The sequence below is a fragment of the Peromyscus leucopus genome, chromosome 16_21, assembly GCF_004664715.2.
Source record: "Peromyscus leucopus breed LL Stock chromosome 16_21, UCI_PerLeu_2.1, whole genome shotgun sequence".
NCBI classification, from domain to species: domain Eukaryota; kingdom Metazoa; phylum Chordata; class Mammalia; order Rodentia; family Cricetidae; genus Peromyscus; species Peromyscus leucopus.
Window position 1 is genome coordinate 73675577 of NC_051084.1, and position 27353 is coordinate 73702929.

The 27353-nt window shown below is 47.0% G+C and overlaps 1 protein-coding gene across 6 annotated transcripts in view; it reads left to right on the top strand.

Moving 5' to 3' along the window:
• Nucleotides 1-27353, top strand: part of Daam2 (dishevelled associated activator of morphogenesis 2) — a 113470-nt gene that overhangs the window by 56251 nt on the left and 29866 nt on the right. For all 6 annotated transcript variants that reach the window (XM_028882500.2, XM_028882496.2, XM_028882499.2 and 3 more), the window contains exons 2-10: nucleotides 10342-10567; nucleotides 12671-12760; nucleotides 14447-14521; nucleotides 14973-15067; nucleotides 18629-18962; nucleotides 19836-19946; nucleotides 23275-23378; nucleotides 24952-25018; nucleotides 26052-26169. In XM_028882500.2, the coding sequence (XP_028738333.1) occupies nucleotides 10400-10567; nucleotides 12671-12760; nucleotides 14447-14521; nucleotides 14973-15067; nucleotides 18629-18962; nucleotides 19836-19946; nucleotides 23275-23378; nucleotides 24952-25018; nucleotides 26052-26169 (1162 nt within the window). In that variant the 5' untranslated portion in view covers nucleotides 10342-10399. The remainder of the gene's footprint in view (nucleotides 1-10341; nucleotides 10568-12670; nucleotides 12761-14446; nucleotides 14522-14972; nucleotides 15068-18628; nucleotides 18963-19835; nucleotides 19947-23274; nucleotides 23379-24951; nucleotides 25019-26051; nucleotides 26170-27353) is intronic.

A 27353-nucleotide genomic window follows, 5' to 3' on the forward strand; every position in this document is an offset into this window, starting at 1 on the left:
ATCATACTTGTACAGATGATATGCACGTATACTATATATATACATATATATACACCACACATGTAACACCTAAACATGTATACCACACATGCACATTTACCCTCCACACACATACTCCACCTGTATATAATCTACACTCCACAAACACACATATGCCATCTTCACACATACAACATACACATATATACAATTTATACACCAAACACATATGTCAGCTCAACATATGTAGTACACATGCACAAATGGCACCTACATGCCCAATTTACACACATCTATCTCTACACACATATACCATACATTCATATAAACCATCTTTAACATATACCACATAAATGTCATCTACACATATATACAACTAAACACATATACCACACATGCACATATATCTACACATCTACTCCATGTATACACGTATACCCTTCACACACCACACATATGAATAAGCCATTTAAACATATACAACAACACACATACCATGTTTAAGTATATACTATAAAAATTTATGCCACCTACACATTTGCACACCAAACATGTACATATGCTATCTACACACACCATATATGACATGTTACCTACCACAATAAACATACACCATCTACAGACATTACACATGTGTATATACCATCTATATACCATACAGGTACACACACCACATATGCACATACACACCATCTACACACACCCACACACCACAGATGTACACCACAATGCACATATGCTATCTACATATGCTCTACATGCACATATACTATGTGCACAAGGCACACATATGTACATGTGTGTACTCACAGGATATATGCATTTATAGCATCTAATGCACCACATATGTGCACTATCTAAATATATTATCTGCATGCACACATGCCATTTATACATACCTTAAAAGCACATTTAACATTCACGCACACCACATCCATATACCATACATACACTCTACATGCGCATTCACTATCCACATATACCATACAAATTTCTGTTGAAAAGAATGAATTGGTAGATGAGATTGTCTGAACAACTACACTAAGATGTTGATCCATCAAGGATCCAGGGAGGGACCATGTGTGTTGCTCCGTCTGGGTTCTAGGGCAAGTTTGCTCTGGAAACAGAGCTTGGTTATTTCCTAAAGCGCCCGCCCCTCCCTAGGGTCACACTGCCCAGGCTCACACTGCAGTCAAAAGTCAGGTGGTTCAGAGCTTGCCTGAAGTCTCTGAGGCCAGGCCTGGGTTCCCTGTACCACGTGACCCAGTACAGCTGGGTCAGAGTAGAACATGTGAGGCCAAGGGGAGTGAGCCGAGCTGGGGGCAAGTGTTCGTTCTGTTGTGCCAAGTAGGGAAGTGGAGAAGAGGACAGAGATGGCTGTGTGAGCACACAAAGCTGAAGCCCTGGCCTCAAGACCTAAAGGGGGCTCACGGCTTAGCTTTGGTTTTGCGACAAGAACACCGGATGTGAGCGGAGTTCAGAACACTAACCCAGGAGTCCTAGCTGGATCTCGGAGCAGCTAAGCATTGTTGACCAAGCCACTTACCAGCTCTTGAAGCTTTGATACTTGATGCCCTAGCCAAGGTTTAAAACATTCCCGATATTTGTGTCCCTGTTGTACAGTGGGCACATCTGGCCTGGACAGCTGTTAGTGTAACACAGGGTTCTGTGTAGCTGGGTAAGACTGACAGTAACTTTTCTCCTCCAGTAGCCTGGACAGCCTTTCAGCACTGTGACAGCTGGCCGGTAAGGGTGAATCTTCCAGGTCTGTGCCAGCTGGATTCTCCATGTTCCATAGCTCAAGAGTATAGTGTCTTCAGCAACAGGGCCCGACTGGCAAGTACTAGAGGAAACCAGGAGCACTGGCAGTATTCGATAATGTTTGGGGGTCTGTGGGACCTCACTAGCCAACAACTCCAAAGGAGGTTACCCCAATGCTAGGCTTTTTGTTAGACATGGTATCTAGTGGAATAATGACCCTTTTAATAGGGTAACCCCACTTAATATCTCTGTGTGTGCATATGTACATATGTATGTAAACACACACACACACACACACACACACACACACACACACACACACACACACACACACACACACACACCTTCTATGCTAGCCTGTTTCCGTGCCACTTTTCCAAAGGGTTGTTACTATTAGTCATCCCTCCCAAGTTTCCTCCTCTACCCTACCCGCCCGCCCATCCCCCAATCCACTTGACTTATTCCAAGGTCACTGTGAAGTTGGCCCAAGATCTCAGAGTTACCAGAACAACTTACAGGAAACAGGGAAGCCTGAGTTAGAGATTCTGAATCTGTAGCATGTTTGAGAAAGTCCTGAACTGATCCTGACTTAGGATATTGAGCAGGAACTCTGGGACTTGGTGGCTCAGAATAGTTCTGGTCAGAATCCTCCCTATGCTCCCAACTAGCTGAGGGACCTTATGTGATGCCCTGGCTCTCTCAGAACCATAGTTTTGTTGTTGCTGTTTGTTCCTTAATCACTTCTTGTGTGTGTGTGTGTGTGGGGGGGTACAGGTGTGTGTGCACATGTATGTATGATGTGCTTATAGAAGTCAGAGGTCACCCTGGAGTGGTGTTCCTTAAGAGCTCTCCACCTGGCTTTGTGGAGCTTACCAATATGGCTAGGCTGTTGCCCGATGATTGCCGATGATTGCCTGTCTCTGTCCCCTGTGTGGGTTTACGAGTGCAGGCAACCACACATGGCTTCTCATGTTGGTTCTGGGAAATGGGACTCAGGTCCTCACACATGCACGGCAAGTGTTCATCAACTTAGCCATCTCTCTGGCCCTTAATCACTTCTTTAAAATGACACCAAGCACCTTAGGTCTTCGCGGGTATAAAACGTAGATCCATCTCAGTGTCTCTTATGCCGTCAAATCTGAAGTATGAGCATTACTCTGTCTTTAATTAAGATCGAGGAATGAATGCTGCTGGGGGGGGGGGGCTTTGAAGATCTAGGGTGCAGGCCGTGCAGTGTGGAATGGTAGAGGTCATGGCTGGGGGTAAGGGTTAGAGGAGACCAGATGGGAACAGCATCTGGAGGTAGGAAGTCCTTCCTGCCTAGCGTAGAGTGGGATGTGGGGAGCTGGGGTGCTCAGAATAGAGGAGCCCCTTGGGAGGAAACCTTTGAGAAGGGATCGAGCCAGATAGTGAGAAAGGTTGGGGCTCTTGGAGATCTTCAGTCAAAGGCAGCTGTTCCACTGGAGTACCTCATCTCAGAGAGAGGAGCACTGTGCAACACCACGACCACTGACCCACAAGTGCAGTGACGGAGCCGGGAGCAGCCCATCTCAGAATATGGGGAGACTATGGCAGTGAGGGTGAGGCAGGAAGAGACTCTTGCAGCTCATGGAAGGTGCTGATCCCATGGCTTAGTGTCCCCACAGGAAGCGGGGAGGATGTGGGGGGCAAGAGGCTGCCACACTGGGGAGGCTTTCATGGAGAAAAAAGTGGGTCATGCTGGAGGCAGGTTCAGTCCCTTTGGCCTGAGCTCAAGTCCACTGGGCTTCCTTCTGCGCTTGCTTCCTGCTGTCCCCTGTGGCTTCTCAGTCCTGCTCCTCTTCTTTTTTTTTTTTTTTGTAATTTATAACCCCAAATGTATTTATAAATTAGAAATGGAAAGATCTACAAATGAAATTATGAAGGTTCACCAAAGTCATTTAATCTGTCAGTTTCTCATTCATTTTTATGTCTTAATAATATTCTATTGTATGAATAAGCCACATTTTATTTCTCTCCAGTATTTGATAGCTATTTGAGTTGTTTTAACTTTTTTACTATTAGCAACACACTGCTGTAAACCTTCATGTACATGTTTCATAGGTGCACATTTTCAGTAGTTTGAGGATATATTCCTAAGGGTAGAATTGTTGAGTAACAGAGTAACAATGTTTTGCATTTTGACCAACCACCAAACTGTTTTGCCAAAGTGGCACACCATTTTACAATCTCACCAAATCCTTGTTTTTAAGGCTCTGATTTTTGTACAAAAGCATTCAATCATTCTGTCAGACCAAACCAGGAAAAGTAAGCTATAGTTCAGAGCTGTTCTATCCATTTACTATGCAAAGCCATTCTTGGCATTTGCAACTCTCAGCCCTTTTGAGTATTCTTGCAGTGTTCACCTTTTCCTCCACCACTTTTTTTTTCTTCTTTTTTTCTGGTTTATTTCTATCTATTACAAATGTATAAAAAATCCTCCATCAACGCTGCTGATAGCAGCAGAACCTTGAGAAATATACCTTTGGTTTGCCTCAGAAAGGGAACACATATTGCACTGTAAAGTTTATAAAATTGGCGCAAAACATTGTGATAATGTTACAATACCAGTTTTAAGAGTTCAGTGACTAATGGGGAGCCGATGGGATACATTCAGAACTGTGAAAGCGATCTCACTTAGCCAGCTGTACACGTAGACTGTAAATCTACATTCAGATCATTTCTGAACTAAGACTATCATCTCAGTTTATCTGTTGAGGTCAACCAGGAAACCCTAGAATATACCTTGATTTTTGCAAAAAAAAAAAAAAAAAAAAAAACAAAATAGGGGGAGCATTTCAGTCCACGAGTAACAGTATCCTAACAGGCAAAGTATTCTCTCACTGTCAACATAGAATGAACTGCTGCTGGAGATCAACTTGGGCTTTAATTTGCATTAGCACTTACATGCATAGTAGTCCAAGTTGTTGACCTCATGACTTTAAAAAGTAACTCTAAAAAAGTAAAATGGCCCTTCTTGGAAGACTAAAGAAAGACATCCAGCCGCAGTTGTAAAAAGTCTCATCAAAACAATATACCCTTTTATGAATTACGCCTCAATTAAAAAAAAAAAGTAGCCCCAAATAAGAAGCAGCTCTGAAAAAGAAAATATAACTTAAGATATTTGAAAAAAACAAGGTGAATACAGGTTCACAAGTAATTAAGATACATTTTCTTAAGGCTATCTAGAATTAGGCTTTAAAGAATTCTGCCATTTCAAGTTTACCACTAGTTACTAGATACCTATTTACAAACAAGATGTTCACCTTTTTTGTTCCTTTATCAAGAGAAAAATCTACCTTCAGACTATGAGGGTGGTGATGGGGAGGGACTAGAAAACAAGATTCAAACAATCCCATTCAAATATCACATTTTTCAAATGGAAGAACTCCAAACTGCACTAGAAGTTCCAATCACTAAGACACTTTCCATTGAAATGATTTAAGTACAACTACATGGCACCAAGGTTTAGGCATAATATAGGCCTGACAACCAAGTCCTTGTTTTCTGGAAGAAAGGCCTCAAAAGTCCCACTCAATTCCACATAACAATACTTCAAAGATCAATTATGTTTTCCTTTCCTTAATATTTTTGTTTTTGACTTCTAATCTTAAAGACTAAATTAAAACTTAGCTCGTTTCCCAGAAGGCATTGCTTCCCTTTGCTCTATGAAAGAGTCCACCAAGACCTCTTCCTCAAAACCATCTAGCCCCCAGCCTCCAGCCTGTGCTTGTGATGCATCTTTCTCAACATCCTGAAAAGGTAATGTAGGTAAAATATACTCATAAACATTAAAACTAGTTGTTAGAAAGACGTAACTAGCTTTATAATTTAAGTTTTAAAGCATAAATACTTGCAGCTTAATCTGCACTGACAATGATTGTCGGAGCCTAGAATTCAACATTTACAAATTCTCATTCACACACACAAAACACACTATTATCACACAACTTGTGTCTTGAGAGAATCTTCTGCTTTTTAAATCTTTGGCCTCCCAGTCAATCCCAAGTTCAACCAACTTTTCCGAGTTCTGGTAGTTACCTGGACCACTGAGGCATTGCCACAAGACTCCTTCTCTTTTGAAACATCCTTTTTCTCTAGATATTAGGATAGCTACACCAGCTTGTTTCTTCTGTGGTGTATGTTGGTGTGGGATTATCTATTGCTTGATTTTTCATGGATGTGTTTAGCTTCTTTGGGTTGAATTTTCCCTTCTAGTACTTTCTGTAGGGCTGGGTTTGTGGACAGGTATTGATTAAATCTGGTTTTATCCTGGAATATTTTGTTTACTCCGCCTATGGTGATTGAGAGTTTTGCTGCTCCTCTTCTTAAAGAGACTTTATAATGACACACTGCTCTGGCCACATTACCTCCCACTACCCACCACCTGCCCACAGCCAGCCACTGGCTTCTGCTTTGCTCTCTTTTTCTTTTTAAATTTGGGTTGGTTGATTGATTGATTGATTTGGGCTGCAATGTTGGGAATTGAACCTACAGTCTCATGCATGCTAGGCAAGCATTCTACCACTGAGCTGTATTCCCAGCTCTATTTGTGGCATGTGTGGTCACATGGCATGCACATACACGTGTGGAAGACAACCTCAGATATTGCTTATCTACCTTCCTGTCTCTTTTGGACATGTAGTCTCTCAGTGGCCTGGAACTTACCACCTAGGATAAGCTGGCTAGCCAACAAACCAGTAAGCCCTACTGGTCCTCCCGGCTCCTTGTCCCCAGCCCTGGGATCACATAAACGACTCCATTCATGGATTCTGGGGCCTGAAGTCAGGCCCTCATGCTTGCAAGGCAAACATTTTACCAGCTAAGCCATCTCCCCAGATGTGTGCATTGGAGTCAATGCACAATCATTATGCACACCTGTGGAGTACAAGGCGATGTGTCAATACACGCCCCTTTTACATAACAACCAAGTCAGGGAAATCAGCCTGTCTGTCACCTCAACTCCCCACCATCTCTTCATTTGCTTTTCTAACTAGAGTGGGTTTGAAATGCAGGAAAAGACCAGTTCCTCTCTCTCAATTTCTCAGTGTCTGAAGCTAAGCTGGGTGACTTCTGAGTTGTGGTGGGCAATTCTTGTAAGGCTGGGCCTAAGCATCCCATTGAAGGAATGTGGTTCTGGCAGGGCCAGTCTCATCTGCGGTGACCCTGAGACCAAAGGTCAGCAGCCATGTTGGTCTCCACCTACTGAGCACTCAGGTGCTCCCATCATGTCCATGGTCTTGTTCATGCCTCACAGAATGCCCTGGGGAAGACATGGTGGTTATGTCAGTATCTCAGATGAGGCACCTGAGCTCCTAGCTAGGAGATATCCTTAAGGTCACCACCAGTCAGGTAGGCAAAAGCCAGGGGTCAAAGTCCAGGCTGCCTGGCTTCTGGGCCTCTGCTCCTGGCTCTGCCAGCAGGTGGCTAGAGCTAAGAAAGCAGATGGGCAGAGATGTGAGCAGTCACTGTGCCTAGCTCCCCACACCAGAGGAAATGTCACATGTGATAACAGGTAAGACAAGGGGACCAAGCAGAGCAGTAGTGGCTGTGAACAGCTGCTGTAAAGCTGGGCCGCTTGGCCATCCTGGCTCATCCCTGATTTGGCAAGGTCTGGGAGAAGTGAAGAGCAGAGGAGGCTGAGGAAGACTCAGGGTACAAGAAGATGAGGGGGTGAAGGCAGGGCCACAAGTCCTCCTAGGCGTCAGTCTGACCCTCCGAGAGTTCCATCGTGCTACTAGCCTGGCCTCATTGCCTCTGGAAGCTTCTTTATGCACTCTGCACTCAACCCAGCTCCTTTGGATTCACAAGGCTGATGAAACCAAGGGGACAAGCATCGTAGTCTTCATGATTCCCCACCTGCCTTCAGATGTGGAGCCTCGCAGCGCCTGGCCCTCAGACACTTGGGACTTGTCTCACCCACTCTGCTGATGAACATGGACGGTCGACTGGACATCATCTAGAATTCCCAGAGGCAACTCTCTGGGCTCGTCTGTGAGGGATTCTCTAGATGAGGCTGACTGAGGTGGGGCCTGCTCCACGGGCTGTAGTCCTAGACCACATGAAAAGAAGAAATCACGCTAGGCCCTGGCCCCTCCTCCATCCCTGACTATAGTGTGTGGCCCCTCCTCCATCCCTGACTACAGTGTGATGTGACCAAGTCCCCAGCACGACTGTCCCCATGTCCTCTCACCCTGAGGGACGAGACCTGCACTTTTCTTCAGCTGACTTTGCCAGGCAATGAAAGAGTGATGTACACACCCACTGTGCTCACCAGCTGTCAAACCCCGCGGAAGACCCCAGACGTCCCTCCACAAGCATCCGACGTCTCTGGCCCAGGATAGTGACCTCCACCCCAGCCCCACAACTCTCCTCCTACTCTTGAAAAGGTTCCTGGTTGCTTGTCAACTGCTAGGACTGAGCGGTTTCAACAGGTATTTCCTGACTGCTTAGTAAAGAGTCCTCTGTCCTCATTTTCTGAGCTCACAGGTAATGTTTAAGTTGACAGACCTATGGATTGAGCACCGCTGAGCACAAGTCTTTTATTACCTGTAGAAATGAAGGTCACCAGAGAGGCAGGGGAGGCAGCTTCTGTCTTCAAGGTGCCTCAACTAGGTATGAGGGCCAGTGTTTAATCAAGAAAGAACCAGTGTCGTACAGCTCTTTTAGACTGTTTTATTTAAGGCGGGCCTGCACCTATTAAAAAGCCTATCACAAGATTTATAAAGAAAGATAAAAATTGAATCAGTTAAAAAAAAAGTTCTAGAACGGCAAATAAAGTGGGATGTAATTTAAATGAGAGTTGACATAAAATTCTACAACTGTTAGCTGATTTGTTAGGCGTCTGAGAGTAAGGTGCTATTCTCTAGAAGGTTCCAGGGTTCACGTGTACTATGTTTATCTTGTTTATTTCTCTGTAAAGTTCCAGAGCTTGGTTCAGAGGAATTCTTCAGGGTTAGTATAACAAGTTCACAGGGCTGGAGTGAAGACTCCTCATATTGCAGTATAGGAAAAGGACTGGTAATGAAGATTCATGTGGATATAGAGCTCGCAGATGGACCATCCTCCAGGTGTGGATGAAGGGTCACGTGGGTACAGAGCTCCCTAATGGACCATCCTCCAGGTGTGGATGAAGATGTGGCTGTTATCTCATGGTGATTTAGTGCTTTTTCATCAGTAATGTAGTGTCAGCTGTGGATATGTCTTCATGTGTTAATAGTCCAGATCCAGGAGAGACAGCAAAGTACCAAGGCTCAAAAGTAACTCAGCAACCCCCAGCAAATTAAATAAAGATGGCAAGATGGCTTACCAGGTAAAGGTGATTGCCACCAAACCTGGAAATCTGAGTTGCATTCTCAGAATACACCTGGTGGGAGGAGAGAACTGACTCCTGCCAGTTTTGCTGACTTCTACATGTATACCACATTACACGTGTGTGTACAAGCACGCGCGCGCGCGCGCGCGCGCGCACACACACACACACACACACAAAGAGCAAACAAATAAGTCCTATATTTATATCTAGAAAATGGAGCTCTATGTGTAAGGTGGTGGGCAGATGCTCTGGGCAAGACTGAGTATGTGGATCTCATTAGTCTCCTTGTTAAATCCACTCAGGTCATTTGAAATGTGTTGGGAACCAGAGGTGGAGGATGGATCTGCCCTGAAGAGGTCTGTGTGCAGACGGCTTAACTTAAGCAATCCAGGGGCAGCCATGGTGGGGGCCGGTGTTTCTCCTCTAATTGGCACCACTGAGTGAGGTTTCCCCAGTGGCAAGGCCAATGGATTAACTCTTTCTGTTCCAACCCATCAATCAGTCTCAGTCAGAGCAGAGTCCTTGGGGGGTGTGGAAAGCACATCTGGCCAGATTTCCCCAAACACGTTCAACGCCATCCCAAAGGACAGCCTCATCTCACCTGGGGTTTAATCTCCCAACTCTCCTCATGCTGAGGGCTCTGGCCTCCTTCAAGATGGATGGGTGAGCCATTGTCTTGTGGACATTTTGTGCTACTTTGAACATATCGGAGTACAAGAGAGTGGGCCAGAGCTGAGAGGCTCTTTTCGTCGTCTCCTTCTCTGGGGCCTATGCATCAGGAGCCGTGTCCTGTAATTACCTCAAAGTTCTTCCAACAGCTGGCTTCCATCCTCCTCTCCCATCACCCATAAAACCATCTCTCCCTGACCCTGAAATGGATCAGATCCATGAACTTTGGTGTATGTTGATCCTCGAGGGGCCAGAGAACTCCTGGGATATTCTCAACCCAGGTATGGAAAACATCAGCTCTGACCACCTGAAGGTCACATGTGACTGTTGTCCTCTTCACTTATCCAGGGACAGAGAAAAGGACTGGGGAAATGTCTATGCCAGCAAACACCTGCGAGTCTGGTGAGGACAGGGGAATAACTTCAGGTGCAGGGAGCTGGAAGAAGTACAGAGTCTGAGAGAGAAGGGACAGGCCTTTGGTACTGAGCTGATGGCCCCCAATGATCTCTGTAACAAGAGTTCGGGAGGCAGAGTGGCCTCTGTCCTTACCTGTCTGGCTCTTTCTCATGACCACCCGTTCTCTCTGTCCTGATACCTAGATTGTGCCAATGAGGACCTGAGGCACCTGCCTGCTGACCATCCCAGCCTGCAGTGACCATGGCTATGAGCAAGAGGAGTCACCATGGCCTGGGTTTCCTTTGCTGCTTTGGAGGCAGTGACATCCCCGAGATCGACCTCCGGGACAGCCACCCATTGCAGTATCTGGAGTTTTCCGGTCCCATCCCGAACCCAGAGGAGCTCAACATCCGCTTTGCAGAGCTGGTGGTTAGTGAGGGAAGGGTTGAGAGGGCTCTGATGATGGGGGAAATGGGTGGATAGAGAGCAGAGAAGGCAGAGGACAGGAGCCTATGTGTTGAGTTCTCCACTGCACAGAGCTCTTCTTAGGGTTGAGGTAGCATTTCCCAAAGCACCTTCCCAGTAGAGGAAACAGACCCTCACTGAGGCAGACACCATGAAATGGAACATGAAATGGTCCCCAGGATGAAGGATCTTCCTCCAGTTCCCTTTGGTTCTGGACCATCTGGTGCTGGACCAGCCTGGCTGCCATTAGAAGGGTCAGGTTGTGAAAAGAGACATTGAGAACTCTTGATAGCTTTTTCTCGGTTGCTTTCTGGAATTTCCATAGGAGCCTTTAATTTCAGAAGCAAGCAGAAAGTGGGGTTCTACAGGGGACTCTGAGAGCCTTGGAATGGGGGGGTGAATAACTAGAAACATGGAGGCAGAGATGACTGGTTCCTGCCTAGGACCTGGCTGGGACCTAGGAAAACCATCTCCTGGGCTGTGCAGAGGACAGGTTGATGAGTTTCTCCTTGTCACTAAAACTGTAGATATGTTTAATTTCAAAGGTAGGAACGCTGATTGGCATTGTTTTAAAGCACATGGTGTGTGCTGTCCAGTGGCAGCTGCTGACTCCCTGAGCTGAGCTGGTCTGCTGACTCCCTCAGCAGGATAGGAAGAATGGGCAGTCGTACACATGGGATTTGGAAGTCTTAGTTTGAAAAATATAATGAGCCAGATGTGGTGGTATACTTGGGGAGTGGAGGCAGGAGGATCAGGAGTTCAAGGTCATCCTTGGCTACATAGTGAATTCCAGATCAGTCTGAGCTACAAGAGAACCTATCTCAAAAAAAAAAAAAAAAAAAAAAAAGAAAAGAAGAAAAGGAAAAAAAGAAAAAAAAGAAAAAGAAAAGGAAAAAATGTAAAATATATTACCAATACTTTTTACATTTACTACATGTTGAAATGGTCGTATTTTAGTTATATTAGTTGAAATAAAATGTAACATTAAAATTAACTTCATCCATTTTTCCTCTTTAATTTTTTAAGTATGACTAAAACATTTTTAGATATGCTTCTCTCATTACATTCTACTTAACAGTTCTGACCTAGGGAAGGAGAAGTCTTAAATATTCTCTCTAAAGCCCCAGGGCTGAAGAGATGGCTCAGTGGTTAAGAGTGTTTGCTGCTCTTACAGAGGACCCAAGGTTGGTTCCCAGCACAACACTGAGTGGTTTACAGCTGCTTGTTATTTCAGTTCCAGGGGATCTGATGCCCTCTTCTGGCCTCCATGAGTACCTGCACTCATGACACACACACACACACACACACACACACACACACACACACACCAAACAAAACAGCTCTTTAGAAGCCAGCCAGCACAGACAAACCTATAAAATCATCCAAACCACCAAGAGAATAACCCCAAAGTATGACAACCTCCGAGGCTTGCTCCTCAGGAAGTATAACCTGGCCTGGTGGAGCCCCGAGCCTTGCAGAGCCCCACCTGGTGTCCTGGAGGTGGAAGGCTTACAGATCAATGTCACTGCTTCCTTTGGGGTGGTTTTCCATTCCCACTGCTCACTCTGGCCCTCGCCCCTCTGACTCAGCTTCTCCAGTCGTGCTGAGCTTGAAGGATCTGAGAAAATTCAGAGGAGAGACTCCATAGGCAGGCAGAAGGGTAGGAAGATCTGAGAAAGGGGCAAGGGTCTGTTGGCATGGGGCCTCCCCGTCAGGCCTTAACCCCAGCTTAGGGGCTAGCAGACTTTGTAGAGACAAGCAACCACGCACCGGACATGCCAGACAAGGGAGCAGAAAAGCAAATGTGGGAAAGTCGGGAACAAGGTGGCCTGGAGCAGGAAGGGGATTCGCAAAGACAAGGAGGTGTGGGCAGGAAGCAAAGGAGCGTCGGGTAGAAGAACCTGACGTGGTTGTGTCAAGGGCTTGGGGATCTGCTTCTAGTGAACAAGAGATGCCTTATGGTGTGCGTGATGCTCTCTGGGAGGAGGTCATAGGCTGTGGGTAGTCTGGGGTGCTCTGGTCTCCTGTGGGCTTCATACTCAGGCGTGATTCTTCTTGTCTTTGTAGGATGAATTGGACCTCACGGACAAAAACCGTGAGGCTGTGTTTGCACTACCACCCGAGAAGAAATGGCAGATCTACTGCAGCAAGAAGAAGGTGGTCCCCTCAGCCCCTCCTGCTCCACCTCAGGGGCCCCAGCAGGGGTGGTTCTGATGCTCATTCTTCACTCATTCACTCCTTCTTTCTTTAACTCATTCTAGAGAGTCTTGGGTACACACTAAGAATGTGAGAGCAAACAGTAAAGAAAAAACAAGTGTGGGCTGAGAAGAGAGCTCAGTTAGTAAAACACTTGCTATGCACACTTGAGGACCTGAGTTCAAATTCCAGCACCTACATAAAAAGCCAGATTGTTGATGTGCGCTTGTAATCCCACTCTTGGGAGGAGGAGGTGGGAGAGTCCCTGGGGATTCTTGGGATAATGAACTTGGCTGAACTGGTGAGCCTCAGGTCGCAAGGAGAGAACTTATCTCAAAAACTAGAGGGAACGGCTCCTGAAGAACGCATGGGAGGTTGTCCTCTGACCCCCATATATGTGTGCACACATATACACGTACACTCGTATAGTGGCACTACACACACACACACACACACACACACACACACACACACACACACGCATGCACGCACACACGCGCACACACACACCTGCATACATACCCACACGAATGAAACTCATTTTAAAGAAGGCAAGAAAACTATCCCGATTCTCTTGGGCTTACCCTCTGAGAATGAGGATTCTCTATTCCAGAAACCCATGGGACAGACACCTGCCAGATCTTTGGGCTGGGTCATGGTCAGTGAGAGGAATAGATGAGAAGTGTCACTACTCTTCTTGGGCTGCTTCCTGGCACACTAGCAAAGCTCCGTGTCCTAAAAGTTCCATAACCTCCATAACTGGGAACCAAGTGTTCGATCGCCTAAGCCTACGGGGGACACTTTTTATTCAAACCACTATATCAGATAATGAAAATTTTTGATAGCCCATTGATAAAGCATGAGGTGCTCAGTTTGGTCCACAGAATGTACGTTTAAAGAAATCCACGTGTGGTGGTCAGCACATTTATAATCCCAGTGGGGGGAGGCAGAGACAGGTGGGATCCCCTGGGACTTGCTGGCTAGCCATCCTAAACTACTTGGCGAACTCTGAGCCAGTGAGAGAACTTGTCTCAAAAAACAAGGTGAACAGGGCCTGAGGACAACACCAGGGTTACGCTCAGGCCTTCACCTACATGTGTACACACATGAGTGTGCACCCATATGTACCTGTACTTACACAAACATGCACATTCATACACACACACATTCATACACACACACACACACAAATGGAAGACATAAAAATATTACTTTATATGAGACTCAGTAATCATAAAATGATATTTTATTAGCTATAAACTATAAAAAAGAATAGAAACAGCAGGAAAAACATTTTAGAGTTTGGACATGTGGCTCATTGAAAATGACCCCTGTCCCTGCCCAGTTTCTTGGCAGTCACATAAATCTGTATTCATTTTCAATATTTCACCAAGGAAGAAACAGAAACCTAGGGAACTTCCACAGACCGCCCTTGTGGGTAGGGCTGGAAACTGATCCTCTACAGACTTCAAATGATGTTTCAGTCTTAGCTTATGGATCTGTCCATCCAGAAGTGTCCAACCCCTCGACATTGTGGCACAACGCTGTCTTCTACTAGTGTGTTGGGCCACATTTGTAACTACCCTAGGATACATGTGTCCTGTGTGCCATGGTTGGACACACCTAAGTCTGTTCCTCATGTTTCAGGAGCAGGAGGACCCCAACAAGCTGGCAACCAGCTGGCCCGACTATTACATTGAACGTATCAACTCCATGGCTGCGGTAAGTGTCTGTCCTTTTCCCGCCTTACCCCCACACAGACAGGTCTAGAAAGGCAGTGGTGCCCCAAGCCACCGTTCCTGCTCCCCAGTGCCACACTTGCCAGACACAGCAGCTTTCAGTAATCCCGAGATCTTATACGATCCACCTCCTTGGACATCAGAGTCCCCTCAACTAGTTAAACACATATTACCCCCGTTGGACATCACACAACTTGGGAAATGGCAAGAGACAGTAATCCCCTCTATTTCCTAGATATGGGAAATTAAGTCACAGACCAGAACCTGGTTCTCTCAGAGTCTGTCTGTCATAGTAGTAAAGCACTCTCCAAGCCCTCGCCCTCCCCAAGGCAAGGTACCCTCCCCAGGCACAGCTACCCTGGGAGTACAGAAGCCTCCCAGGGGAAGGCAAGCTGCTCAGTGTGACTTCTACTCCCTTTACCTGTGGGCTTCAGATGCAGAACCTGTGTGAATTTGATGAAGAGGAGACCAACACGAGGAACCAAGTTGTAGAAGACCTGAAGACAGCCCTCCGGACGCAGCCTATGAGGTGACCTGGACTGTACCCTGGCGATCACTCCCTTCCTTCTCTGCCCCTTCCCAGTGGCTCTGTTGTCCTGAAACCTACACAGTGCTCTGCTCCAGGCTGGCCCTATTGGCCAAGGTCACTCTTGCAAAATTCCTTAAGATCCCCTTTTATCTTCTTTGCTTCCCAGTTCCCATTTCCCTCCTGAGTTGCTGGGGGTGTGTGGATAGGAGGGGAAATGATACGGGGAAGTGGACAAGCCTTGGATCCCCAGACACTCTAAAAGAGGCATTGGGGGCAGGTGGTGTATAATAAAGGACTTTCTGAGAAAGAGTAGGCAGAGTGACCACTTGGGGAAAGAGGAGGGTATGGGTTGAGAAATCCTCCACGCACTAGGGGGCGATGTGGAGTCTAAGGGTGTGCTCTAGCCATCTAAAGCGGGAGCCAAGCAGGAAGGAAAGGGGATGGATGGGTGTCCCAAAGGCCACAGAATACTTCTCCCCCTTCCTAGACCACAGTGGATAGTCTAAAGGCAGCCAAGAGCCACAGCGTTCCTCACTTCTGGCTCTTCCCAGTGGTGTGCTTGAAGTGGCTTCTAGCATTGGATGAACCTACTATTAAATTCTCAGCAATCTTGCAAATGAGTTATTAGACTTACTTTTGATTACATTTTAAATTATATAAACTAGCGATTAAATAAATGATATTCAAAATAATATTGGTATACACCACTAATTACCCAATTATTTTTCTACATTTGCTATTGCATATGTTCTTTCTACTAGGTATGTTCTTGAGTTTATGCCCGTGATGCATGGTAAAGATAGTATAGAATGGTATATAATCAAAAGTTTATTTTAATTCCCCTTAATAAAATTGTGATTTTAAGAATCATATGACATCATTGTAGAAATTCTGTGCAATACAGAAAAGGATAAGATAGGGAAAAAATAAAAAATACATATTATTAACTTAAATTGAGAACACACTCTGTTGATATTTATACAACATAAAATTCATAGAGATACATTTACATATTAATTATAAATAGTGGTTCTGAACTCATTTCATGACCATTTTCTCAGATCATTAATTACGCTACTGAATTAAGGTCTCTACAACTTATTGTTTTTTAATGTATTGCCATAGATGTCTCACACACAGTCACACAGATAAAAGCTAAAGTCTTGCTTCCTGGAAATAATGGCTTTAAATAACAGCATAAATAGACAAACAGAGTTGAAGAATAAGCCAATGCAATTAAAATAGGCCCACAAATATTAAAAAGTGCAGCAGGCGATAGCAATAAATGTGCTTTTTAACGCTTGAGCAGTGAGAGCTGGCAGCGGGTGTGATAAGCACTATAATCTTGAAGTACCGATGGGTGAAAATGATATTTTAGATATCTGCAGCAGCTCTGATTTGATATGAAAACAGCGGTGATTTATTTGGGTTGGCGAAGTCTCTGATTCTGCTAGCAGTTCTGGGGTTGGTAGGCTCTGTTCCTCGTTGGTGGAATGCTCGTTTTCAGTTAGAGGTTATCCAAGATAGAGGTGTAGTTCCCTCTTCCCACAGAGGCCTTTGGACTCTTAGTGAATGCTTCCCGGAGGCTCTGTATGGGAACACCGACTCCAGATTAAGGGTGGCTGGGCTAAATGGCTGTAATGCTAAGAGACTGAGCACAATCAGGATAAGGGTTGTTTTCCAGAGTCTCCTGAAAGGGAGCTTTCCAGCCTTGGTCCCTTGGCTCTGAGTCTAATGGCCTCCCCAGGCTGAAGTGTTTCCTTGTCACCTGTCTATAATTCCCTCAATACCCTGTCTGAATAGAGATGAGTCTTCAGGTTGACCCACTATAGTGATTATAATCCCCCCATCTTAGCTATGCAAAGGACAGTCAGTGACAGGCAAATTTAATGTGTGAATTATCTTCTTATCACTGAGACCAGGTACCTGAGAAAGGAGACTGAAGGGAGAAAGGACCCTCAGAATGTCCAGTCTGTGGTGACTCAGCTTTGGCTCTGGGCTGTGGGAAGGAAACCTCCATGGTTGCAGGAGTGCGTGGCAGAGGCTGTGCCCCTCACAGTGGACAAGGAGGAAGAGAAAGAGCATGGACTATACCCTTCTGAGGCTCAGCTCCAGGGGATACTTCTTTCAGCTATCCCCCATCTCCTAGGACCTCCAAAACTAGCGTTAGCAGTTGAGGACCGAACTTTCAACACAGGAGCCTTTTGGTGGGATACTACCATCGTACACAGTATTTATAATATAAACAATCGGGCTGGGGAAGCGACTCAGTGGGTGGAGTCCTGGCTGTGCCAGCGTGAAGACCTGAGTTCAGATCTCCAGCACCCATTTAAAAGGCACACATCTGTTAACCCCGGTGCTGAAAGGCAGAGATAAATGATATACCCTGGAGCTTGCTGGCCAGCCAGTCTAACTGAATTGTCAAGGTCCAGGTTCACTGAGAGACCCTGACTCAGAAAACAGGGTAGAGGACAATAGAGGAGGACACCTGCCATTAACATCTCCCTTCTGCATGCACACAACACACTGGTGTGCGCACACACAAACACAAGAACACACACAGTAAAAACTAAAATACAAATAAAATGTAAATCCTTTGGTGAAGGGTGTCCCTGGAGGTAAAGGCAGGCTGGGGAAAATAAAACCCTGGAAGAAGTGAGAATGAAAATTCAGTTCCAAATTTAAACTGAGTATGTTTTGGAAAAAAGTCTTCTGGTGTAACACAATCCCTGCTGCACAAGGAAGCTAAGTACATTGAAACTCAACTTGGGGTGCATGTCATTGCTCCCAATAAGATGGGTTCTGGAGAAATTCTACCTGTGTTAGCTTAAGGGCCTAGGGGAGAATCTGGCCTGGTCTTGGTCATACAGATAGTGTAGAGGTCATTTGGGATACTAGCCACCTCTGGTGCTGGCTGTGGGAGCTTGGGGAGCCCCTGACTGTAAGGGTCATATAGGTTACCAGCCATCTCTGATCCTGGCTGTGGGAGTTTGATATGGCCTGACCTAACAGATAACAGATAACGCAGATCATCAGGCAGTTAATCACCTCCATTTCCCAGCTTTCTGGGTGGAAGAAAAGGTTTTACATCCTTTGCCTTGGGAGGGCAATCTTGTGTGTTTAACACTGCTGGTTTCCCTGGAGGTCTGTGGGCACAAGGACCTATGTGCTGTGCCCCCAACACTCTGGGGCTGGACAGATGCTCAGCACCCCTGTTCTCCCAGGGGACCAAAGTTCTGTCCCCAGCACCCACACTGGGTAGCTCACAACTGCCTTTAATTCTAATTCCAGGGATCTAATGCCTTTTCCTGCCTTCTAGGGTACCTGCACACCTGTGTGTACACACACACACACATACACACATAAAAAATAAGCTTTTAAAAATAATTTTTAAACTGTGAGTCTTCTGAAAGGATGAGATTTGGGGCCTATGGATAAACTCCTAAATGAGCCAGGAGACTGCTGTGGGTGGAGCATGGTGAATGGTGTGCGTATTGAGTAGCTATTTGTAAAGTGTGTGTGAAACACAAAAATAGGAAACTCCTTTTGGGCTCTGCTTAGATTTGTGACCCGCTTCATCGAGCTGGAAGGCTTAACCTGTCTGCTGAATTTCCTCCGGAGCATGGACCACGCCACCTGTGAGAGCCGCATCCACACCTCTCTCATCGGCTGCATTAAGGCTCTGATGAACAACTCCCAGGGACGGGCACATGTCCTGACACAGCCCGAGGCCATCAGTACCATCGCACAGAGCCTGCGCACGGAGAACAGCAAGACTAAGGTTGCGGTGCTGGAGATCCTGGGTGCGGTGTGCCTCGTGCCCGGAGGCCACAAGAAGGTTCTGCAGGCCATGCTGCACTACCAGATGTATGCAGCCGAGCGCACTCGGTTCCAGGTGGGCAAAGGGTGGATGGGTTGGGGCATCACTTGGGCATGGAAGGGCTGACACAGGGTAAAGCTGAGAGACTGGGAACCATGTAAAGGAAGGCGGAGGGAAGGGACATCTTGCAGGCTGTCTGTCCACTCGGGAAGGAAGAAAGACCTGGGACCCAGAGGCTTCTCTCGAAAGACATAAGAAATCGTATGTTCAGAGCTGTGGTCTGGCTTTCAAATAGATTTGTCCCCTTACTAAACTGTGGGACCCTGAGGCTGAAATACTGGTTTACTTCATGTTTTGGGGGCTCTGGCTATCTGAGATCGGCACCTGGCTCATGATAGGAGCCCAGACAAGAATTGTTAAGTACAGTTGCTGGTCAAGATTTCAGGGCTAGATGAGTGTCATATTTGCTGACACTGGATCAGCTCTGGGAAGGCACTCCATGCTAGCTCCCTTCTTTCATCTGACCTGAGCACAGTGCCTGGATAAGACTCAGTTGTTGACCTGACATTGCACAATCTATGATTTATGAGCCAGGCTGTTGATCTGGCACCAGACATTTACAGATGAGCAATTAACCTGTGCAGAAAGTGACCCCTGGCCCTTTGCAAAAGATGCTAAACAGACTAAACGTAGCTTCCATGAGGTTGGGAAACTGGGCAGGTATGGCCAGGGACTGTCAACAGCTGATGCAGAGTCAGAGAGCAGCCGTGGAACCCAAGCCCTGAGGGCTGAGCAGGAAGCCAGGGGGTGTGGAGATCCGGGGTGGACCCCATGAGTTGAGGAGGCATGATCAGGAAGAGAATGAAGCAGCTTCCTGGAAAGGTAATAGAACAGGGGAAGAGGCTTCTCTGGTAGCATCCTCCCTAACTGTTCCTGTCTTCCCGTTAGACACTGCTGAATGAACTGGACCGAAGTTTGGGTCGGTACCGGGATGAGGTAAACCTAAAGACAGCCATCATGTCCTTCATCAATGCCATCCTCAACGCTGGGGCTGGAGAGGTGAGGCCACTTCCTTTAACTCTTGGGCCTCGGGAACTATATGAGTTTAGGAGCTTTCTAGGCAAATGACAGAGAGAAGGATGGAGGCATCTGGTTGGTGTGACAGCTGGGGCCGTTGTCATCTTCAGATATCTTTAGAACATCTTACCTCCTTCACTTGGGACCATGGAAAGACAGATTGCACAAGTCTAGTCCCATTCCACCAAGGCCCCCGACTGCCGAGGACCCACAATCCATCTTAGCAGTGGCTGTTCACAGTGGGGTTGGGACTGATTCTGACTTTGCTTCCCACATGATTCTTTGGGGGTGTTGTCTAAGACTCAGAAGGCTCTGGGCAGTTTCCTTCAGCAGTAGCGTGGTGCACTGTGGGTCAGGCACAAATCTCCAATGAGACTGACATGTCATGGCCGGGGTGGGGGGTGGGGGTTGGAACTTCTTTGTGAGCAGAGAAAAACCTTTGGTCCTTCTTTCTAGAGACCCGCCTTTGGACTGCTTTCTAAGTTAGCTGGTCATGTTCTTCTAGGGGGGTTAGAAAAAGTGACTTCTGGTTTCCCTTCTTCTGGGGACAGAATGGAATTCCCAGTCCCTTATGACAGTAATACTAGAAAACCCTGAAAACTGCTGAAGTCTCAGGTTCTAAGGCAAGTGAATGTCCCAGTCAAGTTCAACCCAAAGGACAAAAGCAGCCAAGAGAGACATTGACAGTCTCTCCTCTTCCCTCCCTCTTGCCAGAATGCCTGTGTATTCATGTGTGTGTGTGTGTGTGTGTGTGTGTGTGTGTGTGTGTGTGTGTGTGTGTGTGTACATGCAGTTCTCCCTACCTTAATTATATCAGATATTCTAGGGAATAATCTATTCCTCAGATGGTGACATCATGTGACTTTGTCAGTACCAGCTTTTTAAGACTGTCATTTCCCCTGATCTGTTGGTAGTCATACCATACCAGGAAAAATTTAAGACTATGAACTGTCTTAGTTACTTCTCTGTTGCTGTGATGAGACACCATGACCAAGAAAAATTAAGGAAGAAAGAGTTTGTTAGGCTTACAGTGTCAGAAGGTTAGAGTCCATGACCATCATGGTGGTTGACATGGCAACAGCAGGCACTGAAACTATATCTGAGAGCTCACATACTTATCAGCGACTGGGAAAAAGAAAGAGAGTTGACTGGGCATGGTGTGGATGTTTTAAACCTCTAAGCCACTCCCAGTGACACACCTCCAACAAGGCCACACCTCCCGACCTTCCCAAATAGTTCCACTAACTGGAGACCAATCATTCAAATACATGAGCCTATAGGGGGCCATTCTCATTCAAACCACTACATTCCACTCCTGGCCCCCATAGGCTTATGGCCATCTCATAATGCAAAATGCATTTAGTCCAACTTCAAAAATTCCCGTAGTCTTCATAGCCTCAACATCGTTTAAAAGTCCAAAGTATTTTCTGAGAATCAAGGAATTCTCTTAATTTTTTTACAACCCCTATAAAATCAAAGGCAAACTGCATGATTCCATCATACAGTGGCAAGAATATATATCACCACTCCAAAAGGGAGAAATGGGGCATGAGGAAATACTGGACCAAAGCAAGACCAAACTCCGCTGGGCGAACTCCAAATCCTATCACTCTGTCAGATGTCAGAGGGACTAGACGGCTCTTCCCTCTGGCTTTGCTGGCTGCAGGACACTTGTCTCTTTGGGCTGCTGCTTTCCTCAGCAGGAAAGACTCTGGCATCTCCAGCATCCTGAGGTCTCTAGTGTGGTCTGGACTTCTCCTCCACAGCCTCACACAATGACCTCTCTGGGCCTCCATACAGGGACACACACACACACCCCCCCCCCCCAGCTTCAGTGAATTTCCTTAACTGAGGAGGAAGATTCCATAATCCCTTTACTCTTATATCTTTCACAACTCTAGATCCAGAACCACATGGTGATGCTGCCAAGTTAGGCAGCCTCTTTGGAATGGAACCTGCCCCCTCCTTGAATTGCATTTGCCTAAGGCTTGATTTGCCGCTCCATTTTAGGATCACAAACTCTGCTCTCACCCCAAAGACACCTCTCCTTTTATTCTATTTCTCTTTCTCTTCCTTGGCACAAGCCTTGGCTCCAACATGAAATTTCTGGGTGTTCTTATCTCCTCAAGCTTTACATTTGGTATTTCTTTTTGTTCCCCTTCTTCTTCAGTGTAGAGCTGCCTAAAGGTGATCACTAATAACCACAAGATAGTCAGTGTTAAAAACTGCCTTAAAATCTCCTCTGCCAAGTGAAATCAACCCAAAACTCTTCAATCTGTCAGATTCTTGGGGCAAGGGAAAACAGCAGCCACATTCTTTGCCAAAATATCGTGAGAATGGTCTCTAAGCCAGTTGCTAATATTGTTCTCTTCTGAAACCCCTCGAGCTGAATCTCCATGGTCCACATTATTTGCAGCACTATTGACTTCCAAGCCCCAACTAGTGTGGCCTGGTAAGCCCCACTTACAGAATTCAACCACTTTCCTAGTTCAAAGTTGCAAAGTCCAAAGAACATCATGGTCAGGCTTGTCACAGCATTAGCACACTCCTTGGTACCAACTTCTGTCTTAGTTACCTTTTTATGCTACGAGACACCTGAGCAAGGAAACTTATATGAGAAACAGTTTGCTGGAGCAAACAGTTTCAGAGGGGAAGTCCGTGACCATCATGGCGTGGAGCACAGCATGAGACAGGCAGGCATGGTGCTGGAGCAGAAGCTGAGAGCTTACATGTGATTCGCAAGCACAAGGCAGAGCGAGCTAACTGTGAATGGTGTGGCAGTGAAACCTCAAATCCCACCCCCAGTGGCACACCTTCTCCAACAAGGCCGCACCTCCTAACCCTTCCCAAACAGTTCCACCACCTATGGACCAATCATTCAAATATATGAGCCCATGGAGGTCATTACCATTCAAACCACCACACTAATCCCACAGATAAATAATACTAAGCCACCTTTGCAAATGAGGAAGCAAAGACACAGCCAAGGGCAAACAACTAGAAAATAGAACAGGAAAATGGCCAACTCCCTGCCCTATTCTTCTTCACCACATTCTGTCACTACTCTTTGATACCAGAGGGCAAGCGGACACTGACCCGGGAGTGAAGTGGAAGGGAACAGGGGCCGGTTGGCAGACTGGCTTTAGAGAAAGAGCAAGGTGGCAGGCCATCTCTGGAAGTGGTTCTAGATGAGTTGGCTGCACAGTGTGACGTGGGACTATGGCTGAGGTGGGTGCTGACAGAGTCTGTGGGTGTTCCTCTTGGACGCGAGATGAGCCACTGAGTCTGGTCCTCCCTTGGTGACCCTCAGGATAACCTGGAATTTCGCCTACATCTCCGGTATGAGTTCCTGATGCTGGGGATCCAGCCAGTGATCGATAAACTCCGACAACACGAGAATGCCATCCTGGACAAGTAAGGCCACAGTGACCCAGACCCACCATAAACTGTGGTGACAGCTCCTCTTGATGGGGGCAGCTAGGACCTTAGAAAAGGCTGTTTTCTTCTCCTGCCGACCAACTGCCATAGGAAGCCTAGTCTTAGAATCAGTACTCTGTGAGGCAGGTGGACCCATGCTGGCCTATAACATCCATGATGTTATAGACAGGTGAACCCAGTGGTCCTTAATCAAGGTAGACGATCCTCTGGGAGACATTTAGGAATAGGTGGCTGTCCTTTGGTTTTCAACCTCCTCAGGGAGAGCATTGCTGACATTTGTGGTTTTGAAGGGGCAGCAATACTAAATGTCCAGCTTCACAGAGAACTGCCCCACCCCAATTGTGTGCTGTAAAGACCCTGATGATCAAAATGCACGATCATGCTCTTATGTGTCGCCGGTGGGCTGCACTGGTTCTGTCTCACTCCCTCGCGAAAGCCACTTGATTACACTGGGCATTGAGATGAGGGCAGGGGGGCTCAGCGAGTAGGAACTCTTACTTTTCAAGTGCGAGGAACTGAGTCTGGATCTCCAGCACCCAGGTAAAAAGCCGAGTGTGGCTGTGTGGGGTCCTGAAACACCAACACTGTGGCAGGGGAGACAGAAGGGTTGCTGAGGCTTTCTGGCCACCCCCAGCCTTGACCCAGGCTCAGCAAGAGACCCTGGATCAAGGGAATAAGGCAGAGAGAGGCAGAAGGGACAGCCAACCAACACCATCCCTTGGTCTCCAAAAGAACACATAATACATACGTGCATACAGCACAGACATATACCACACACACACACACACACACACACACACACACACACACAATCAGGTTGAGGGAGAAGGAGATGAAAGAATCGATCATTTTCATGTGGAAAGGGGGCAGTGTTTCCATGGAGAATAAGGGAGAGATTTGCTCTGAGGACTAAGTTGGAGATGATATGGTAATACCGGGAAGCAGACGGAAGAGAGTGGTCCTTGAAAGTGGGTGATTTTATCCTCCACGAGGTACCTAGCAGTGCCCAGAGGTGTTCTGAGTTGGCAAGTTGGGAGTGGAGCCTCTGTGTTTTTGAGACAGGGTTCCATGCTACAGCGCAGACTAGATACAGCTCAGGCTGGCCTCAAATTCACGATCCTTCTACCTTAGCCTCCTGAGTGCTCAGGTTGCATATCTGATCCACCACGGTTGGCTAGGGCAGAGGGTCTGCTGACATCTTAGGGGTAAAGGTCGGGGATGCTGAGGAATAACCTGAGCACACAAAGCAGCTGCCCACCACCAAGCACAGCTGTGCCTAACAAGTCAACAATGTCAAAGTGGAGAAATGTGGATCTGTGGCGACTGCACCTTGACATGATCACCCTAAAGGAAGACCATGAAGTCTTATCAAGGAGTTGGGGGTTGGCTTATAGTGTATAGACTCTTTCTGGTCTTGCCTTAGCCTCACCTGAATAAAACTTTCAGATAGTCAGTGGGATATTGAATGGGTTGGACCCCTCCACCAGGGGTGTTCTAGCTTTAATAACACTTTCTCTATACCCCTACCTACCCCCTCCCATCTATCTAGGCATTTAGACTTCTTTGAGATGGTCCGGAATGAGGACGACCTGGAGCTAGCCCGGAGGTTTGACATGGTGAGGTGCCTCTGGGGTGGGACATTTGTATGAGGTCCTGGGAAGTCCCTCGACCACTGCTCTAGATCCTCGCTTAAAGTCTGTCCCATGCTGGCCGGATCCCCAGTGGTACCCTGTGGCCAGGTCCTGTTTCTGAAGGAACCTGGTGGTGTGCTTGCTCTGGGGCCTCACCTCATGAGCCATACCTGGTCATCTCCCCCAGGAAACAAGAAGCCCCAAAGTAAGACAGCCAGCTCGTGAGTGAACACACCCAGCCTCGAGTCCTGTCCCCGGCTGGCTTTTCCCTGCCGCCCCCTAACTTCCCAAGTTGCCTCTTTCTATCCCGAGCCAGATGGCATTTAGCAAACCAAACCTTTCATCTGGGCCTCGCAGGCTCAAAATACACACATTGCCCTTGCTTACGTGTATCATGTGATCCTACATAGACAATAGCCTCATTTGGGGCAGGGCTACCACCCACTACACACTCACAAAGCCTGGGATTGCAGATAAGGAATCAGAGGTTAGAGAATTTAGCAGGTTACTAGCTGTCCCGTTCCTAGAGCGGATCTGGGCCTTGAACTCCAGGCCATCTGTTCCTTTGAAGCATCTATGCCCCCTTCCTTCCTTTAGTGTGGCTCAGCTGTTCCTAGGCAGGGTGGTTTTACTCCTGTCTCTCCATGAGGCATTGGTCAAGCATGGACATGCTTTGCATGTCACAACTTGGGGAGGGAAAAGGGAGAGGACCATTGGCATCTAGGGGCAGTCTCTAGGGACAGCACCAAACATTCTTCAAGACATGGAATGCCTCACCCCGCACCAAAGGTTTATCTGCTCCGAGATGCCAGGGGTGCTGAGGTGGGGAAACCCGTCTGTATGATCCCTACCGCCACCCCTGCTCCATCCTTTCTGTTCCCGGATGATAGTCAGGAACGGGGCGCTCCTCCCCGGAGAGGGATGGAGCTGGGAGGACAGAAATAGTGGCTCCCAGCCCTTTGTCTCTTCCTCGGCTGTCTGTCCGGCTCTGCCCTTCACTGTGGCCTAAACCCTCCAGGTTCACATCGACACCAAGAGTGCCTCCCAGATGTTTGAGCTGATCCACAAGAAGCTGAGGCACACGGAGGCCTACCCCTGCCTCCTCTCTGTGCTGCACCACTGCCTGCAGATGCCATGTGAGTACCCTGCTCGCCCCACCGCTCTCCCAGGCACCACCGCTCTCTCGGGCCTCGGTCTCTATCCACCAGGTGGGGGTGAGCCTTTGATGGGGAGCTCGCTGGGCCTGGAACGAGTCCCTCTGTGCTGGCCTTCAGGAGGCAGGGCCCAGTGACTCAGGTTCCTCCCTCCTTGGGTTGCCTCATGCCACCCTGGGGGTGGGGCTAAGCACATGGTTGGAGCAGCCCCAGCCTTGCAGTCCAACAAGCCGCAGTTTGATCATGACAAAAATGTATCTTCTGTGATCTGTTGATGGCAGGTACATTGAGTCTTCTTGTCATTTGCAAAAAGAAGTTTCAAGTTTAGAGAAACTGAATAGATATGCAATGCTCATGTTGCTTTGTTCATTTTGACTGTAGTGTGTGATTGTGTATGCAAGTGTGTACATGTGCATGTGTGTGTACATGTGTGTACCCGCACATGTGTGAGCATGTGAGTGCCAGAAGTCAATATTAGGTGTTCTTCAGTCACTCCCCACCTTATTTTTCGAGACAGGGTCTCTCACTGAACCTGGAGACCACAGATTCAGGTAGACAGGCTGGCCAGTGAGCCTCAGGGCTCCTCCCACCTCTGCCTCCCCAGGCCCTTTATTTGGATGCTAAGGCTGGAACTTGGGTCCTAACGATGGTGTGGCCAGCACTTTACCAGTCTGACTCATCTCCCCAGCCTCGTGCTTGCTTTGTTTTTAAGATTTAGCATTCTTGCTTACTCCTACTCTCTTTATAGACAACAAAAAGCATCTTGGGAGCAGGTGGCTGAGTTCTCAAGATCCATGTGTTCATGGGTAATAGTATGAGAATAAATTATTCAAGATTACTCATTGTTGCCCAAGAACATAATTGGAAATGAACCTCAGCTGCATCCAGCTTTCCAAAAATAGAATATTTTGAAAATTTGTTTGGTCCTCTGTAATTAGCAGCCTAATCAGGATCGCCAAAGTCAAGGTGGTGGCCGTAAAAACTACAACTTATGGTGTTCCAACTTGGGGCACATCTGATGGGAGCTTCTTAGCACACTGTTGCTGAACCTCAGGACAGCCTGTATGCTATTTCTTCTGAGCGGGTTCTTCACATAGAGTTATTATTTTTCTCGGTTCGGGGTCAGGCTTTAGAGGAAGCATGTAGCTGGGAGCTGGGAGCTGCCT